The 18,050-nt window shown below is 40.4% G+C and overlaps 3 protein-coding genes across 9 annotated transcripts in view; 2 read left to right on the top strand and 1 right to left on the bottom strand.

The window, feature by feature from the left end:
• Positions 1-3,731: 3,731 nt before the first annotated feature.
• LOC114845166 (uncharacterized) lies at positions 3,732-7,557 on the top strand. 2 transcript variants are annotated; one of them, XM_055503813.1, is made up of 6 exons: positions 3,732-4,068; positions 4,221-4,286; positions 4,377-4,538; positions 5,563-5,859; positions 5,946-6,224; positions 6,446-7,557. In XM_055503813.1, exons 1-6 carry the CDS (start codon positions 4,014-4,016, stop codon positions 6,625-6,627), a joined length of 1,041 nt encoding a protein of 346 aa, XP_055359788.1. In that variant the 5' UTR covers positions 3,732-4,013; the 3' UTR covers positions 6,628-7,557. The 2 variants fall into 2 exon arrangements, with proteins under 2 accessions (XP_055359788.1, XP_055359786.1); XM_055503811.1 differs by having other exon boundaries at positions 4,221-4,538.
• An 830-nt stretch (positions 7,558-8,387) lies between these two features.
• On the top strand, positions 8,388-13,947 carry cdk5 (cyclin-dependent kinase 5). Its single transcript, XM_055503814.1, has 12 exons — positions 8,388-8,607; positions 8,891-8,979; positions 9,059-9,126; positions 9,240-9,300; positions 9,382-9,438; positions 9,611-9,706; positions 9,835-9,909; positions 10,624-10,720; positions 10,862-10,933; positions 11,416-11,474; positions 11,557-11,637; positions 11,775-13,947. The coding sequence occupies exons 1-12, from the start codon at positions 8,571-8,573 to the stop codon at positions 11,859-11,861; spliced, it is 879 nt and encodes a 292-aa protein (XP_055359789.1). The 5' UTR covers positions 8,388-8,570; the 3' UTR covers positions 11,862-13,947.
• A 219-nt stretch (positions 13,948-14,166) lies between these two features.
• The window catches only part of asic1c (acid-sensing (proton-gated) ion channel 1c), a 59,073-nt gene continuing 55,189 nt past the window's right edge, over positions 14,167-18,050 (bottom strand). For all 6 annotated transcript variants that reach the window (XM_029130669.3, XM_029130668.3, XM_029130670.2 and 3 more), the window contains one exon: positions 14,167-17,046. In XM_029130669.3, coding sequence (XP_028986502.1) covers positions 16,968-17,046 — 79 coding nt within the window. In that variant the 3' untranslated portion in view covers positions 14,167-16,967. The remainder of the gene's footprint in view (positions 17,047-18,050) is intronic.

The following is an 18,050-nucleotide window of genomic DNA, read 5'->3' as shown; positions in this document are numbered from 1 at the left end:
TATCCAAACAGCAGGCAGAAGCGTGGTCAGTACACGAATCAACACGAATAAATCCAACACTGGCAGAGGTACCGACAAGGACTAGACAAACAAGGACTGGATCCAAGAGCAGGTAAGGTCACGGTACTGAACGCTGGGAAGTGGTGACAACACCCAACAATCTGGCAGAGGAATGAGCCGAGTACTGGAGACTAAATAACCGGTAACTAATAACTGATGAATAATTACAGCTAGTGGGGTCACAAGACTAGATAAGTAAAACAAGACCTAAGGCAGACAAGAAACAAGACAGGAAATACCAAAATAAAAAGGGATTTTTTTATAGGAGACACTTGGTTGGTCAGCGAGTTATGGGGCATTAGTCATGTACATTATATGCATATACATTCCTATTGATTCACTCTGGTCCACACACCAGTTTGGTAGGTGGTGGTAATGCACCTCTACATTGGTTGCCAATGTAAAAGAAGCAGTGTTAGGTCCATGGGGGTGCATGTACAGGGAATTGTAGGGAAAAGTAAGAAGGTGTTAAATACAATGATATATCTAAGAGGAAGGAGTTAGGGGCTAATACACTCAATGATGAGTTATGGCAGCATTATATATGGGTCAGGAAGTGAAAATTTAATGAACTGGACACAATCCAATATCAGGCTTTAAGATTAAGCTGTTAAGATCACACCGGTATCAGTAATACAGGTTGAATCTAACAAAGTGCCACTGGAAGAGAGGAGGTGGGAGTTAGCAGTTACTTACTGGGCCAATTAAAAAGGAGGAAAGTCATCCAACACCGGGAGTGCTGAGACCATGTCAAGAAAGAAACAGAATAGGGAAAATCAGAAGTTATGGGTGGGCGATAGGAGAAATGGGGAACAGAATGGAAAAAGGAAACTGGAAGATAGGCCAGACGCTGCCACTTTCAGTAGTACTGTACCACCATGGTTGACAGAAGATGTAGGCGTGGATCTGAGTCTGGGAAGAAAAGGAGAGGTTCCGTCCCTCCCAAGTGGGATGCTCTGCAGTTTTATTTGCATTAGTCATACACACTCGTCCAGGAATCTGGGGGCCCCTTCCGGGGGGGCCAGTGGACGGAGCCTTCACTTTGATGGCTCTGTCTGCTGGACCTTGGAGAATAGGCGATCTCCCAAAGTTCCTCATACTTAGCCACATACACATACATTTAGGGCCGGGGTGGGCTCTTTCACTGGGGCCTGGGGCTGAGCCCACTGGCCCTGGTGGAGAGATCACCACCCTGCACCCTTAACTGCAAAAAAGACATTTAGGGTGAGGGGGTGCACTGTCCGGGGGACACACCGTCAGCCAGCGGTCGTGCCCTGGAGGTGTCACCCACCTTCAGTGCACTTTAGTTCCACACACTCACGTCCAAGCTGGATGGATGGATGGATGGATAAATTATAATTTCTTAATTTACCCCTGGTTTCCTGAGCCTTACTGTTTGCTCCCTCACAAGGTTGAATCACATGAAAGCTAACACAGTTCTGTGTGGAAGTACTGTATGCAAAAGCTCACAATAGGGAAGGCAGCATTTTAGGTAAGTGTTTGTACATTAAAAATCATTTAAAATCATTTAAATGTGGTGTTATGTATATGTGGTACATCTGGTCTATTGCTTAAATTAAAAAATAACAGTGAAAGCAGTGGAAACAGGAAGAATGTGTAACATTCAGTTTGAGAAAAACCACAGCCTGACACTCAGCCGACTGGTCTGATGATGATGATGATGATTATGATAAAATGCTTCATCATCAATAAGCTGCTACAGGATTGATCTTGTGATTTTAGTTGAAATTAAGGTTATGTTTGTTTTTACCTAAGAAGTTCAAAATTAAGTTTAAATTTGAAAAAAAGAGAGCAATGGGGTTCTGCTGCTACTACTGAATATATTGCTGACTGCTACAGTTGGCTACTAGGCGTATTTCCTGTGAGGAAGTCGACAGACAGTCTAGAGACATAGATGTTGGTGAATAACATAGATCATATCATTCAATGTGTTATTCCCCTTTTCTTATATAATACTCAAAGTAAGTCTTTAAGTCTTTAAATGGGTTTCTTTATTAAAACCTGGCGTGTTTATTTTAGCTGTTTTTTATTATCACTTTGCTCTATTATCTTTAACTATCACACTGTGCCAGTGCCGTCAGTACAAAAGAGAGAAAACAATACTTGCTGATGTTTTATTCATTTGTACTTTACTAAAATGCATTTTGACTGCGTTTCAACCCAGTCACCCTTTTAATGCACTACAAATTAATCATCTTCTTGCTATCAATTACAATCATATCATAATTCTATATTATAATAATCATTGCATTGTGTGTTTACTGTGTTTGCAGCATCCAGCATTGTGACTTCTGTGTTTATGCTGAAGGGAAGTGATGCACGGCTGGGTGTTAGAGAAGATGATGTACCTGAGGATTTTTTTATTCTTGTATGGAGAGTTAATGAAACAAGTATTTTATTATCATTTTCATCCTTTGGCAAAACAAAACTTTACACAGACAGGGTTAATTTTTCAGTGGGAAATCACACTGTGAAACTGGACAATCTACAAGAGACAGACAGTGGAGATTATGCTGCTGTAGTTACAGGGGATCAAACCACAGTAGTAGCTGAATACAAAGTCACAGTTCAAGGTAGGTTTGTTAAAATCCAAGACGCTGATAGAGATCAACTACTGTCATATTTTCTATCTGTCATTGTCCTACAATGTTTTTCATCTTTCTCCCACTCAGCTCCTGACTGTAGATTCAGTGTCTAACAGCTCAGACACCTGTAACGTCACTGTGACCTGCAGGACACAGGACTCTCAAATCAGCACCACTTTTACATGTGTCAATCAAATCTGCAATGAAGATGGAGACAGATGAAAATCCACCTTAAAAGGTTTCTCAATCTGCAGGTTCTAAAGGCTGCTGTGTGTCAGGCTTTGGCAATGATCGGGCCCACATGCACAGCGATGAGACGTGAGACAAGAAGGTGCAATAAGAATGATATTTAATTCCAAATTCAAGTCACAACGGTCCGGGGTCATACACAGATAACGACAGTCCTTTGGCACAAACCAGGGGTCAGCTTACTCGGGTCCAGAACAGGCAGAAGGCAATAACCGGAAAGGCTCAGATCTAGGTACTTAAATCAGCAGGCTTCAGACGGGTCTATAACAGGCGAGAGTCGGTAACAACGGAGACTTACAATGCCGGCAAGGGTAAGGCGAGGTCGATGGTCAAAGGTACAGAAATCGGTCGGAGTACGGAATACACAGAACAAGGAACGCTGGATACGTGAACACGGAGGAAACAGTAGTCAACGATCTGGCGAGGTACTAGTGTGAGAAGGGGTGCTTAAATGCAAGGTGAGTGATTACTGATGAACTGCAGGTGTGTACAATGACGGGTGAAGCAGGAACAGCTGTGACGTGACGTAGACCGGAAGTGAAGCTAGAACAAAAACAGAAACCGGGAGACTACCAAAATAAAACAGGAAATGGAAACCCAAAACATGAATATATGGCTGATGAACAGAGTCCTGCAAAATAAAACCGAGAACAGAACCAGAACCTGACACTGTGATGAGGGGGAGCAGTACAGCTCATGACCCCGAGTAGCCATTTAGTGGGAGAAGTCAGGTCTGAGCAATCTGAGCAGTGCCCCTCGCTGTGAAATTAGTCAAAACAGGAAGAAGGCATGAAAATCTGTGAAAAACCACAGACCTTGACACTGGGCCTACTGTTCTGCAGGCAGGTGATGATGACTATAAGCTGCTTCATCATCAATAAGCTGCTACAGAATTTAGCAAATTGATACTTGAAACTAATTATATGTAGTTTTTTTACCTAAAAAGTTCAAAATGAAAAGAAAACTTGAAAAGAAAATACATATAACTAGGTGGGTCTTCTGCTATTGACTCTAGTTGCCGAGTAGGCGCATTTCCTGTGAGGAAGTCGTGAGACAGACAGTCTAAAGACATAGACAGCACCTACGTTGGTGAATAACATGGATCATCGCTTTCAAGGTGTTATTCTCCCGTTTTTATCATATCATATTCAAGGTAAATAATAATTTTGTTACTATTTTTTGAATGGCTTCCGTAATGAAAATGTGTCTACTTTATGTTAGCAGAGAAACATTGTTCTCAAAATAAATTTATGTTTTTATTGCTTTACCATTGTTGTTTATAAGTATTTACTCCATTTCCAACAGTTACAGACTGTGGTACAAGTACAGTCAGTATAATACAGGGAAAACAATACAATGTCACAGTTCAAGGTAGGTTTGTTAAAATCCTAGACAATGATAGAGATCAACTACTGTCATATTCCTACAGTGATTTTCATATTTCTGTCCACTCGGCTCCAGTGTCTCCGGTCGATCTGACTGTGGACTCATTGTCTAACAGCTCACACACCTTTAACCTCACTGTGACCTGCAGAACACAGGACTCTCACATCAGTACCACTTTTACATGTGTCAATCAAACCTGCAGTGAAGATGGAGACAGATCAAAAGCTACAACCTCTGGTGAGGATCTTCGTGTCTAAATTGAGAATGACTCCATCAAGTGTAACCATAGCAACCAGGTCAGCTGGACCACAAGCCAAGGAGCAAAGATAGATGATATTAAGAAATGATGTACTGTAGACTGATTAAAACTTCGGTGCAGTCCACCTTAAAGATATGTTGAAAGGATCTCAATCAAACTTAACCACAGAAATACATGTTGGATTAGTCCAGTTTTACCTCCAGGTTCTAAAGGCTGCTGTGATGAGTACAGTTCATAGCTTATGACCCTGAGTAGCTCTATAAGCTGGAGAAGTCAGACTTGCATTTCTGTTCTTCATGCTCAAAGCTCAGACACTTAATGTTTGTGTGAGCTGCTTTCTGGTAGTCAGTATTTGAGCAATGCCTCTAAATGTGAAAGTAGTGGAAACAGGAAAAACATGTGACATTGAGTTTGTACTGTGAAAACCACAGACTTTAAGAACTTTTAATGTTGAAACTAAAGTTATGTAGTTGTTCTTACCTAAGAAGTTCAAAATTAACTTTGTAAAACAAGAATGGGGGAGGGAGTCCTCTACCACTGAATATATAGCTGACTACTACAGTTGGCTACTAGGTGTATTTGCTGTGAGGTCGACAGACAGACAGTCTAGAGACATAGACGTTGGTGAGAAACATGGATCATATTGTTCAGTGTGTTGTTCTTCTGTTCTTATATCATACTCAAAGTAAGTATTTTGCTATTAATTAAATGATTTCCATGATTAAAATCTGGCGTGTGTATTTTAGCTGTTTTTTATCATCACTTTGCTCTGTTATCTTTTACCATCAGACCGTGCCAGTGCCATCAGTACAATAGAGAAAACAATACTTGCTGATGTTTTATGTATTTGTATTTTACTGTATTAGAGTTAGTATCTTGAATGTTGAGCCAGTTAACCTTTTAATGCATTACAAATTGATCATTTTCTATCAACAATATATAATATAATTCTATAATAATTATACAGATAATAATTGTATTGTGTGTTTACTGTGTTTGCAGCATCCAGAGGTTTGACGTCTGTGTTTGTGAAGAAGGGAAGCGATCTACAGCTGGATGTTAAGGAAGATGATGTTGATGCTGGGTTTTCTTTAATTCTATGGACAGTCAATGAAGAAGATTTAGTTAGATATTCACCTGGTGGAACACCATACCTTTACAGTGAAAGAGTTGAGTTTTCAGAGACAAATTACACTCTAACGTTGAAACATGTAAAAGAAACAGACAGTGGAAATTATACTGCAGAAGCAACAAAGGCTAAAAAGAAAATAGTAGCTAAATACAAAGTCACAGTTCAAGGTAGGTTTGTTAACATCTGAGACACTAATAGAGATCAGCTACTGTCATATTCCTACATGATGATTTTCATTTTTCTGTCGCACCAGCTCCAGTGTCTCCAATTAGTCTGACTGTGGACTCAGCGTCCAGCAGCTCAGACTCCTGTAACCTCACTGTGACCTGCAGGACACAGAACTCTCACATCAGCACCACTTTTACATGTGTCAATCAAACCTGCAGTGAAGATGGAGACAGAGCAAAAGCTACAACCTCTGGTGCTGTTCTTCATGTCTACATTGAGAATGACTCCATCAAGTGTAACCATAGCAACCAGGTCAGTTGGACCACAAGCCAAGGAGCAAAGATACAGGATTTCTGTCACCAACGTAAGTTTGAAAACAAATGTCTTAATACCACACAGTTTAGATGCTAGCTTAGTCTGTAATGTCCTGAAATACTGTAGTGTTATTTTTACTGAGTAATCTGCAAACACTATGACTTTTCAAATACATTTACATCCACAGCTAATTAATATCTTCTGCACCTGCTATGTGTCACTTTGTGTTTCCTTTGTCAGTTTAGTAATGAAACATATTTTGTGTTCCAGCTTCAGGGACTCTCTCTGCTGGTTTCCCTCTCTGTCTGGTGAAGATGGTCGTGTTCTCTGTTGGCCTGATCATCATGACGTCTGCCGTCATCACTGTCAATCTCATGGAGAGGACCATGAAGAGAAATCTAACCAGACCTAAGGAGTCTTCTACCAGTGTCATCACACACACCTCACATTAACCATGAACTTTAACATTAACTACACGGTAGGTAAAAAAGACTTTATTTAAAAATATAATATTTAATACATTTAATATTTAAATATAATAATAACAATTATTACAAATCTAATCATAAACATAGTAAAACAATAACAATAGTAAATAATAACTGAAACAACAATGGTAATTATAAAATAGTATTTACTGGAATAAACTAAACGACTTTTTATTTTATGTTTCATGTACTTTGATATTATATAATTTTATAATACTTAAGTCAGTGATGCCAGCTGAGTAGATTCTTTGGGTATTGAGTTTTCAGTATACTGTTAAATTTAAGCTGTTGGAAGGTAACATCCTGTTTTGAAGTTTTAAACATCAGTTCTTTAAATAAGACGAAACAAACCAGAGGGGACATAAAGATCGACCAGCAAGAACTAGGTTCTGTTGTTTTTCCAATTTGCATTCAGAACAATCAGAAAGGACATGAGAATACAGAGAACTACAGTAAAAAGGTTTATAAGACCATCATGAAAAACAAACACATTTTAAATCAGGTACTGTTAGTTTTCCTTCTTTCAATAAGGTATAATGTTTTTAGTCAGTGTTTAGTCAGTGTCCTACGTTGTGACTGTAGAGTGCAACAATTAATGTTTGTCTCAGATCAAACATTTATTGTGGATACAAATGAACTATAAATAATGGAAGATACCAGTGAATAATGACACGTACAAAGTGATACTGGTAGCCAGCAGGCACACAACCCACCTTCAATGGTAAAATATGGTTGAACTAATGTTATTGATGTGACATTGATATAACTTTGAAACAATGTTTAATGCTAACGATTGTAAAAATGTTAACAAAATAATTAACGTTGAAATATGGTTGAAATAATGTCAGTTGTTTTTGTGGAGGTAAAATGACAATAAATGCTTATTCGTGCTCAGCCCCGTGTAGTCCTTGGCTTTTACATAAACATTCTGTGAAGTTGTGCAGGGTCTGGACCTGCCCCTCCAACCAACCCCACCACGCCCCCTGTCACCACAGCAGTAACCAGGCAGGCCATGCCCCACCCACACACAGGTCACCCAGGTCTCCATCCCCAGTACCCCGAGGTCAGACATACCCCCCCTCTAATCCACCCTTTAACCCCATCTTGTTCCATGTAAATCAAGGGAAACAAACTGAGAAATTCATATGAAAGCTGTGCTTCATCACAGGGCAACAGACACAGACAGACAGACAGACAGACAGACAGACACACACACACACACACACACACACACACACACACACAGGCAATCTAGACTGACCATTGATTCTATGGCATGATTTTTTTTTTAAATTTTGGACCGTGGGAGGAAGCCGGAGAGAAGCCAATGCAAACTCCACACAGAAAGGCACCCCCCGGGAATCGAACCCAGACCCTTCTCGCTGTGAGGCGACAGTGCTACCCACTGTCTTCACTGCAGATTTAAATGGTAAGTAGTTGTTCACTGTGGATGACAAAGAAAGAAATAATCTTCCCCCTTTTCCCTTATAAATACAAGCTAATATCTCCCAGGTGTATGCTGAAAATGAATAAATGACAAAAGGGATCCAAAGAATGTAGCCTCGTGTATTTATATTTGATATGCGATATGATATATATGACTTTTCTCTGTTGAATTTGGACGCAAAAACTGCTTGTTTGATGAAGCTTTGGCTTTGACTACAGTTAAAGACCAGAGTTGTCGCTCACCACTGACGGTTCTCTGGACACCGGCGCTTTGGGTTGCGTTTAGTGTTGCAGTTCATCTCTCGGCCACTAGATGACCGAGACGAGCTGGACCGCACTGTATCCACCAGCAGATAGCTTTGAGCTAACGCTAGCTATCAACTGTCTTTTTAACCCCAGTTTGGGGCTTCTGTCGGGCGTCGGTTTGAGAGCTGGCTCAGGCCTAGCTTCACTGACCAAACATGCAGAAATATGAAAAGCTGGAAAAAATCGGAGAGGGTAAGTGTCGTTAATATCAGCTAGCTCGGCTTGCTAACCTAGCTCTTAACCCGGAGGGCTAATGTTAGCCAGATTGTCAGCTCCGTCGCGGCACAATTAAATTTAATTAACACTGACTAACAGTGCTCGCACGATGCACAGTAAAACATTTGCATCAGTGTCTTAATGATGGTGTGAGATTTTTATATTTCACCATTTATGCTATCAACGCTAGCTAGCTAACCTAGCTAAACTGAATTTTGCTATTTCATTTATTCTCACACTCCACTTGTCTGCTCACCAGGTACGTATGGGACCGTTTTTAAGGCTAAAAATAGAGAAACGCACGAAATCGTGGCATTAAAAAGGGTCAGGTTGGATGATGACGACGAGGTATGTAATTTAAATCAAATATGTAGTGTATGCTAACAGTTAGCAGTGAAGCTAATCAGTGTTTTCATGTTTTTCTCAGGGGGTGCCTAGCTCGGCTCTTAGAGAAATCTGTCTATTGAAGGAGCTCAAGCATAAAAACATTGTCAGGTCAGTTTGCTGTCCTGCCTAAAGGCATCGTTTGTGTGTGGAATCGGAAGCAGTGATTGCATTTAACCCAGATGTGAACAAACCTCAACTGATAGCTGCTCTGTCGTTTCTAGACTACACGACGTTTTGCACAGCGATAAGAAGTTAACCTTGGTTTTTGAATACTGCGATCAGGTGAGATGCAGTGGTTTCAACCTGCAGTATGTTGTCAGTGTTTCCCTCCTGATGCTAACACGCGTCTTTCATCAACTGCAGGATTTGAAGAAGTATTTTGACAGCTGTAATGGGGATCTAGATCCTGAGACTGTGAAGGTGAGGTAAACACTCTGGAGTCTAGCCACTGGCAGGTCACCTGATTAAAATATACATACATATGCTTTTATGTTTAGAAAGCTGCATTTGATCTCTTGCGAGTTGCATCTTATTGAACCTGAAATTAACCGCTCAGACATCATCATGCCTCTTTACTTGTTTTCGTCTGCAGTCATTCATGTACCAGCTGTTAAAAGGCCTGGCTTTCTGTCATAGTAGAAATGTACTCCATAGAGATCTGAAGCCACAAAATCTCCTCATCAACAGGGTGAGTGTTGATTTGCATTTAGTGTTAAGACTGATGATTAATGTTATTGTGTGTAAATCAATCAGATCAGTGAAGTTATGTGTTTATATTATCTGAGAAGTGGTAACTTATGTAACCTAACCCTATAGAACGGGGAGTTAAAGCTGGCTGACTTTGGACTGGCTCGAGCCTTTGGCATTCCTGTGAGGTGTTACTCAGCTGAGGTAGGTTGCATTGCAACATATGCATTTCGTTTCAGCAGAAAGCCAGGGCTGATTTCTTAACTTTTCAGTGGAGACACAATCCAGGCTTTCAGCAAAGTTGTAATCATCTCTGCATCAAATGAGGGAGGCTTAAAAAAACAAATTCAGCAACTTGTGACTGGGTCACGCTGTACAGTCTTCATGCATATGTAACATATCAGTATTTCTGCTATTCCACTTACGATCAACGAGTGCAGCTTCACTTATCTCTGCAAAATCATCTGAGACAGTTTGCAATTGTTCTGTAGCAGATGGTCACATTTTTAAAACACCTGTACTGAAGTGAACTTTTAAACTTTTCACAAACATAAGCGCTTCCACACGCCTACGCATTTTTCAGTGGGAAATATTAAATATAAATAATTCATATCTTGCCTTGCTTTTGCTCTGTCGGTGCACTTCAACAAACACAATATCATACAATTTGGGAATAGGTGTGTGGAACAGCTGACACTTGACAAATGGCAGTTTGTTAAAATGTCAAGTTGTACTAGAAACCACATGTAGAACCAAGTACACAATTAAGTACAACTACAAAAAGCCTCTCTTTGTAAAACTCTTATCAACAGCTAACGTTGCCAATAGTTGTTTCACTAAATTGAGTTGAGTTTAACTTTGATAACCAGTGCATCAGTCTGATTCTTAATATATTTTGCTACATGTTGTGATTTGCAGGTGGTAACATTGTGGTACCGACCTCCAGATGTGTTGTTTGGTGCTAAACTCTATTCTACCTCAATTGACATGTGGTCTGCTGGTTGTATATTTGCAGGTTTGTTTGCCATTACTTTGGTTTAGTTTAGTGGATGTGCTGTTTTAACAGAACAAGTTATTTTATGACTGAATAAATCCAACCTGTCTTTCAGAAATGGCTATTTAATCAAGTTATGTTTTCATTTCTTGTCCCTTTCAGAGTTGGCAAATGCGGGAAGGCCATTATTTCCTGGCAACGACGTGGACGACCAGTTAAAAAGAATCTTCAGATATCTTTTTTTCTTAAATGACACATCCCCTTACTCAGTTTATGTGACGTGTTTAAACTGAACTGATCATTAAAATGGTCAAAATTTATACTAAAGCGCCTTTTACATATGCAGTGGATTAGAACAGGTTCATACAGGTCAGCTGCATGTGTAAACTGAAAACTCTGAGATTTCCTACATGGGTCTCAGAGTCTCTCTCCAACAAAAACTGTATCTTTAAGTCAGTTGATGTTTTGAGGTGAAAACATATTATATCATTGACGAATACAAACATGCATGAGGCTACTTTAAATACTGCTCATGCAGCAAAACCCAAAATATAATGTCCTTGAAATTAGACTGTCTATTTGAGAGCTGCATGTGTGTGGCTGCTGTCCTCTGGAGATAGTCTGGAGTTCACGTTTGAAAAAGGTGTAGGCCGATGTGCGTCTGGTCGTATTGGATGACTGTGTTTCAGAAAGTTTCCTTTAACCACTTGGCACATTGTTGGGTACACCAACTGAAGAACAGTGGCAGACAATGACAAAACTTCCTGATTATAAGGTTGGTTACTGATGACACTCTTTTTGTCAACCATTTGAAGGGTCATCATAAGTTTTCTTTCATTTATCTCTTCTGCCTGCAGCCATATCCCATGTATCCAGCCACCACCTCTCTGGTGAATGTGGTGCCCAAATTAAGTAGCACAGGTCGGGATCTTCTCCAGGTACTGTTCACTTTTAATTTGCCTATAGTGTAATATATCAAAACAGTTTGTTTTGTTTAATACGTCGCAACAAGCTTTGGCCAATTTGCAGGTTTCCTGTTAACTTAATGAAACTGTTTGCTTTGATCTCAACCCAGAACCTGTTGAAATGTAATCCTGTCCAGAGGATCTCTGCAGAGGAGGCCTTGCAGCATCCTTACTTTGCTGATTTCTGCCCACCCTAAATGCTAAATTGCCTCTAACTGAACCTCAGTCGCCAGAATCAATCATCCTTCACTCCGTTGGGTCGTTATGACGAGTCCCGAGGCAAATCCCTCACTGGCTGTCAAACACTCCCCTGCACTTCATTTTGTGGTGCCTCTCTCTGGAACAAAGTCCTAGTGGCTCTGCAAGGTTTTAGGTGTTTTAAGCTGTAAGCCACTTTAATTTGGTCCAAATACACATCTCCAGTTAATTAGCACAGATGTGGGACTGTGCACTGTGCATTGCTTTGAATTCATTATGTACCTGTGGAAATGCTTCCTAACAAAAGCCTCTGATCCAAAACAAACAAATTAATGTGCAGCTGTTTGTTTGAAAGTCAAGCATGAATCAAAAAAGCCCCTTTGAATCTGCAGTGGTCTGAATCTTAAATTCATCTGTTACTCAGCAGCCTAACATTATATTTACTGTTTCCAAAAGCAGTTCTACTGGTTAACTTCTATTAATATTTCATGAAAGGTCCTAATAATAACTTTTATTTAAAGTCATATTTAATGTGTTGTTAGATGTTTTAAGATCACAAATGATTTATTTGATAGTCATAAAAGATGAATTTCATACCCACAGTTTTTCGGCTCGCCTTTTGGATGTTCTACTTTACACAGTTAAGATGATCTCAGAGCAGACTGTCAATTCACTTTAATGCCGGGAAAAACAAATTTTATAGAAAAATCTGTTTGTTATACGCTTTATTCATTTAGAATATTTTGGCTCTCTGTGTTACAGTCACTGTTCCATGAAGACCTTTTGCAGAATTTGTGTAATGACCAAATAACTTAAGAAATGAATAATGTTTACTGGTTGGACTTTAGACTTCAAAATTCACACAATGGTACATTTCTTTGTCCCACTATGGAGAGATTGTATATTAACATGGGAGCTAAGTTATGGTTTTTCTAAGAACTTCCCTTCTAATTTTTGTGCACTTTTGATTTTAAAATAATTTAGATATCAATATTAATAAAGTTGAACACTGACAGCTAAGATTATAGCCAGTTAACAGTAAATGGGCCAATACATGTGTAAATATATCTTTTTATTAACTAGTGGACCATTAGTGACATTTTGTTTTTTTTAATGGCTATTGTACTAATGTCTTTTAGCTTCTCTGAATTGCTTTTGTATTGGCTGACTTAGAGTTGCAGGAGTCCAGATAATCTGCTGATGATCCATGTTTGCATATGATTGTTTTGCACCATCAGCTGTTTCCATATAGGTAACTTGTAATACTAACACAGTTGACAGTGCAGTGTTACTTTACCCCAGACTGCCACGTGTCCCATAAAGGCCTACACAGAGTGGTTTGCAGTGGCCGTCTTAATAGGGAAGGAATGGATGCATGTATTTATTTGGTTAAATGTAGCAGCAGCTTCATTTTGGGCAGGAACTCTCCTTTAGAATAATTTAAATGTAGACTTTTTTAGGGTTTAAAATGTGTGTGTGCGTGTGGTTCTACGTTAGAATGAATACAGTGCTTTCAGTATTCCATTATGCCATGATGACGACATATTTCATAGTAACTGTAGTTACTTTGCAGGTTAAATCTTAAGTTTTAATGAAGAATGGATTTTTTGCACTTTGCTAGTACCTTTTGCTTTTCGTCAGCCATTACGACTAGGTGTTCAGTCAGCACCTTTGCATCTCTTCAGTACATTGAGGTCAGATCTTTACAGCAGTTGTTAAATTGTGAGCAGTAATTCAAATTGTCACTATGTGTTCTACCTGACACCTGCTGACTTAAGCATTTTATTCAGTTATGAATTGTAGATGTTTAAATTTCCATCTTTCCTCGTGATTAATGGACGTTTCACTAGTTGGCCGACGCTCGTAATGCGATTTGACGAGGATGGAAAGTCCTTCATACACTTGGGAAAATGGACATTTTAACACGATTAATTAGATTCTGTGACAGTGGTGTGAGATGACCAAATGTGCACAGTTTAAACTCAGCCTCACTGGATTTCAAAAGCAAATGTACTGTGTAATGGATAATGCCTGACAAGTTGTGCTTATCGTATAAGACCACAATAAAGAGCTACTTCCACACAGTATCGTCACTTATATTAATACAAGTTGGGTGCACTGATACGTTTCATTTCCTTTTGCTCACCCATCCATCTGTGGTAGGAATCAGAATGGTAGGAATCACATCCAGGGACCAGTCTGCCAACTTTTATTCACCTGAGTATTATTTCTGAAGGGGCAGAGTTTCAATGAAGAGCTTTAAGTCAGCCATGACCGCTGGATTTAAGACTAAGTTACGCATAGTTAAGTGTGTATTAACTATTTAATGTACAGTTCAGAGGTAAAATCACATATCTACAGTAAAATGCACATTAAGCCTGTAGAGCCAGATGAAGCAAGTCCAGTTTCCCAGATGTGTGCATGGGAATTTTGATACAGGTATTTCAGAACCGGACACATTTTTGTTATGCAGTAATAATAATAATAAAGGAGATTCCAGCTATTCCCACATCAAAATGATATGTTAATTCTGAGTACTGCACCTTCTCAAACCTGGTGAAGGAGAAAGTCGTGTGAAGACACAATATGTAGAGAACACTACTTTGATTCATCTGGCTCCAGAAATACATTTTGGACACCAAGGAGTGAATAGCGTGGTTAATATTACATGAGGAGACCAGAGATCGTCATAATACACAGTGGTCATGCAGGGAGAACATGGTGCTGTACTGGAAAATATTACCTGCAAGAATAAAATAGTGGGCTGACAGATATAGAGCACGGTTTCCTATGCAGTAAATGGAAATCGCAGTGTGGCTGATGACCAGTTCAGTGTTATGGTTTCTGCCAGTTCACATACACTCTGCTGTTCTGACTGGTAGTAAGGCAGGGGTGGGGACGGAGGTAAACACCCGGGACATATTCACAAATCCTCTCCACAGTGTGCAGTCACTTCCACGCTTTGTGGCCCAACAACGTGACACGAGTCAATGCAGCATCTTCAGAGCAGCATCATTGTGTAACGTGACTTGGCATCGGCGTCGTGTGGCAGATGATGGCTTCAATGCGAGCGTTTCGTCACACAGCTGCGTTGCAGCTCTTCAGTCTACGTCGATTCCAGCCGCTGCGTGTCGTGAATTGAAAATGGGACTCCAAAAGCAAACCATTTGTGTGTGTGTGTCAGGGTTTTCTGATTCCATGCATTTATTGCTCACGACTCAACGTCACTGCTTCATCGATGTTCTTCCTGAAAGGTAAAACTTCCGTTTGGACAAAGTCTCTGCACATGGTGGTCGGCTCCTGTTAGGGAATACACGCTTCTTCCCGGTAACGCTGGAACAGTGAACGCACCACGTGTAACAGTGTGAGAAGGGTTTTTTTTTTTGTTTTCGGCCGTCATTGGCTTTCGAGCGATGGCTGATCTCCAAAAGGTTTGTGCTTCACATCAACAGTCATCTAATTAATAATACACACAACAGAGTAATAAAGCTACAGTGTCATGAACACCACTTACTCGATTGGCAATATACTTGAAAGTTTCACATTTAAAAAACAGCTTTTGTATTTTTAGCTAAGTATTCATAGTGAAGGATATGTAAGTTTACCCACAGGTCCATAACTGGAGTGTCAAGGATTTACATAACACAGTAATTAACAAGAGGAAGTAGACTGACACGGAGATAAGAAGGAAAGTTGTGTACGTGAGTACGATGGTTAATAGAGTTTATTATACTTGATCATTTATACATCACAAACTGTTATTTGTGACTTGTTACATATTCTGGAATAATAATAATTAGAATAATAGGATACAATGGAAAATCTTACAATGCATTTGTGTTATAAATCAACTGAGCTGAATGAGGCTGAGGCGCATTTTGAGGCCATTCTCTGTGTCTAAGTCCAGCTGTCGCCTTGTAGTTAACTTAAAGACACTGACGGTTCGCCTACAGACAAAGTCCGAAGAACACACGGAGGAACACTTTTATCATCTGTGTATATTTATAGTTATATAGTTGACAAATGTGTCAATGAGCGGTATAGAATTTCATCATGGCATCTGATTGTGGATATTTACAAATTACTTTCAAGTTTAGGAATGTCAGGCCTCTCTACTATGTTCAATAGAGAATAGACTACTATCACAGGAGATTGTGCTGATGGAAACCTTCGCGTAGGATGATTAAAATGCAGAGTTATTGAACCGATGCAAAGCTCCTGGTTCTTTCTGTGATGGATGGACGTGTGAGCTTTGGGCTCAACGCTTGCCTTGGTTCAGACAGTCAGCGCAGCAGTGCTATCCCACAACATGGGAAACGTCAATGACAACCGAAACCTCAGCGATAGAAAGATACAATCGACAGACCCTCTCGCCCCCGTCTGTAGGTAAAAAGTGACCACAGTTGAGGTCATCCATCTACGGTAAGCAGCTTCCTGGAATCCACGTGGAATAAAACTTGCATATATACAAATTATCAAGTTCCTCCTCCGTTTTCAGGTTGAATAAGCACAGTCATCTAACTGAGACGTTTCAAAGCCTCATAGTAGCAAAAGGCAACAATGAACACCAGTCCAGTGTTTTGATTCAGGTATAAGCAGCTGGTTAAAGTTCCCAAAGGTTCTTCTGTTCTAGCTGGCAACAGGTATAAGGTCCCTCAGTTCTCGGCTGCAGACAGAAGACTCAAACCGCGACACGCGCCCGCCGACACCACCTCTTGTGGTCGTTTCTTTGTTTTGAAGCACAAGTAGCACAGCAGAGGTACGCACCACCCGAACACAGGTCCGAATCCCTTTTCCCCGAGTCTACACACTCATCCGAAAACCAAATGCACAAAATGAAACATGGAGAAACTAACACTGATGCCTTGACATGGCAGTTAAACCTGAGTTCTGTTTTGAAAGTGGTCTCTTTTTCTGATGATAGTATTCTATTTCTATTCAGGCATTGATAAACTCTAACTATATGTTTCTGAGTTTCACACTCAGCTCCTTTTTTTCTGGTAAATACATGAATTATTTCACAGTTTGCTGTCAAGTCCCCGCGTGTGTCACCCGGCCCTCCGCCCCCGCTTTATGCTGTCAACAAGCAAACTCCTCGAAGTTGCCTAGAGTCGGGTGACGAGGTAACATGTTCGGCGTGAATCCGAGGCTGTCCGAGTGACTCCGGAGGGTGTCACAGGTGCTCTGCAACACAGAGGGGAGGGAAGGAGGGAAGACGAGTTGAACCGGGTTAAGGGACGGGCGATGGAGGGAGTGATGATGATGACGATGATGATGATGATGATGATGAGCCACAGGTAAAATGAGGGCAACCGGGACAACCATCAATGAACACAAATATGAGAAATAAAACCATCCCGGGTGAGAAGACATTCAGATGCATTGACACAAGGACAGGACACACAACAAGGGGCGATGAATGACAGAAACATATGTAGACAACGATGAGTGGATGAACAACAGGTTTGGAGGTTGCGGAAATCAGCCACGTTGCATATGTTTCACAGGTGGAGAGAAGTTAACAGGAAACCGGGGGAACGGGAAGAGATGAATGAGAGATGAATGACAGGAGGGAGAAAGAGAAAGAAAACAGCACATTTTAGTCCTGCTTTAGCAACTAGCATATTCACTCCTCAAAGATACGGAACGTGTGGGTGCATTTCGCTGTGTGTGCAGCGCTACTCGCTTCGTAGGTGACTGCTGATCCGCAGATACGACATCAGTCGTCCCCTCTGGCAAAAAATGCCCATTCCAGCAGACAAAGGGCCATTTGCATTTTGTGCCAACTCACTACATGCAGGCTGTGATACCATCACAAAGTAATGCATCTAGTGATGCTATCTGGCACAAACCTCAAATGCATTGCCTCTAAATGGACCTCTGTGCTGGAGGGAAACAAGCCGATCTCATGTGGTTCTGCTTCTTTTTTTTTTTGTACAACAATTCAATAAATATAATCTGCTTTCACAGGAGCGCTGCGCTCTAGCCTATGGGAAGGAAAGCAGCATTATTCAGCTGACGGAACAGGGTTTGCATAGAGCACAGAGTCAAATCTTTATCCACATCGAGAATCCAACCAACTCATGTATAATACAGAAACATACCAAACTAAGCGCTTCTGACATGGAGGCAGGTATTAAAATGCTCACTGCAGCTGAAAAATCACCCCTTTTATTGTCGACTGTCTC

This window comes from Betta splendens, chromosome 17 (assembly GCF_900634795.4).
Source record: "Betta splendens chromosome 17, fBetSpl5.4, whole genome shotgun sequence".
Taxonomy (NCBI): Eukaryota; Metazoa; Chordata; class Actinopteri; order Anabantiformes; family Osphronemidae; genus Betta; species Betta splendens.
The sequence above is the reverse complement of the archived record's forward strand: the minus strand, read 5'-3'. Positions and strand labels throughout refer to the sequence as shown.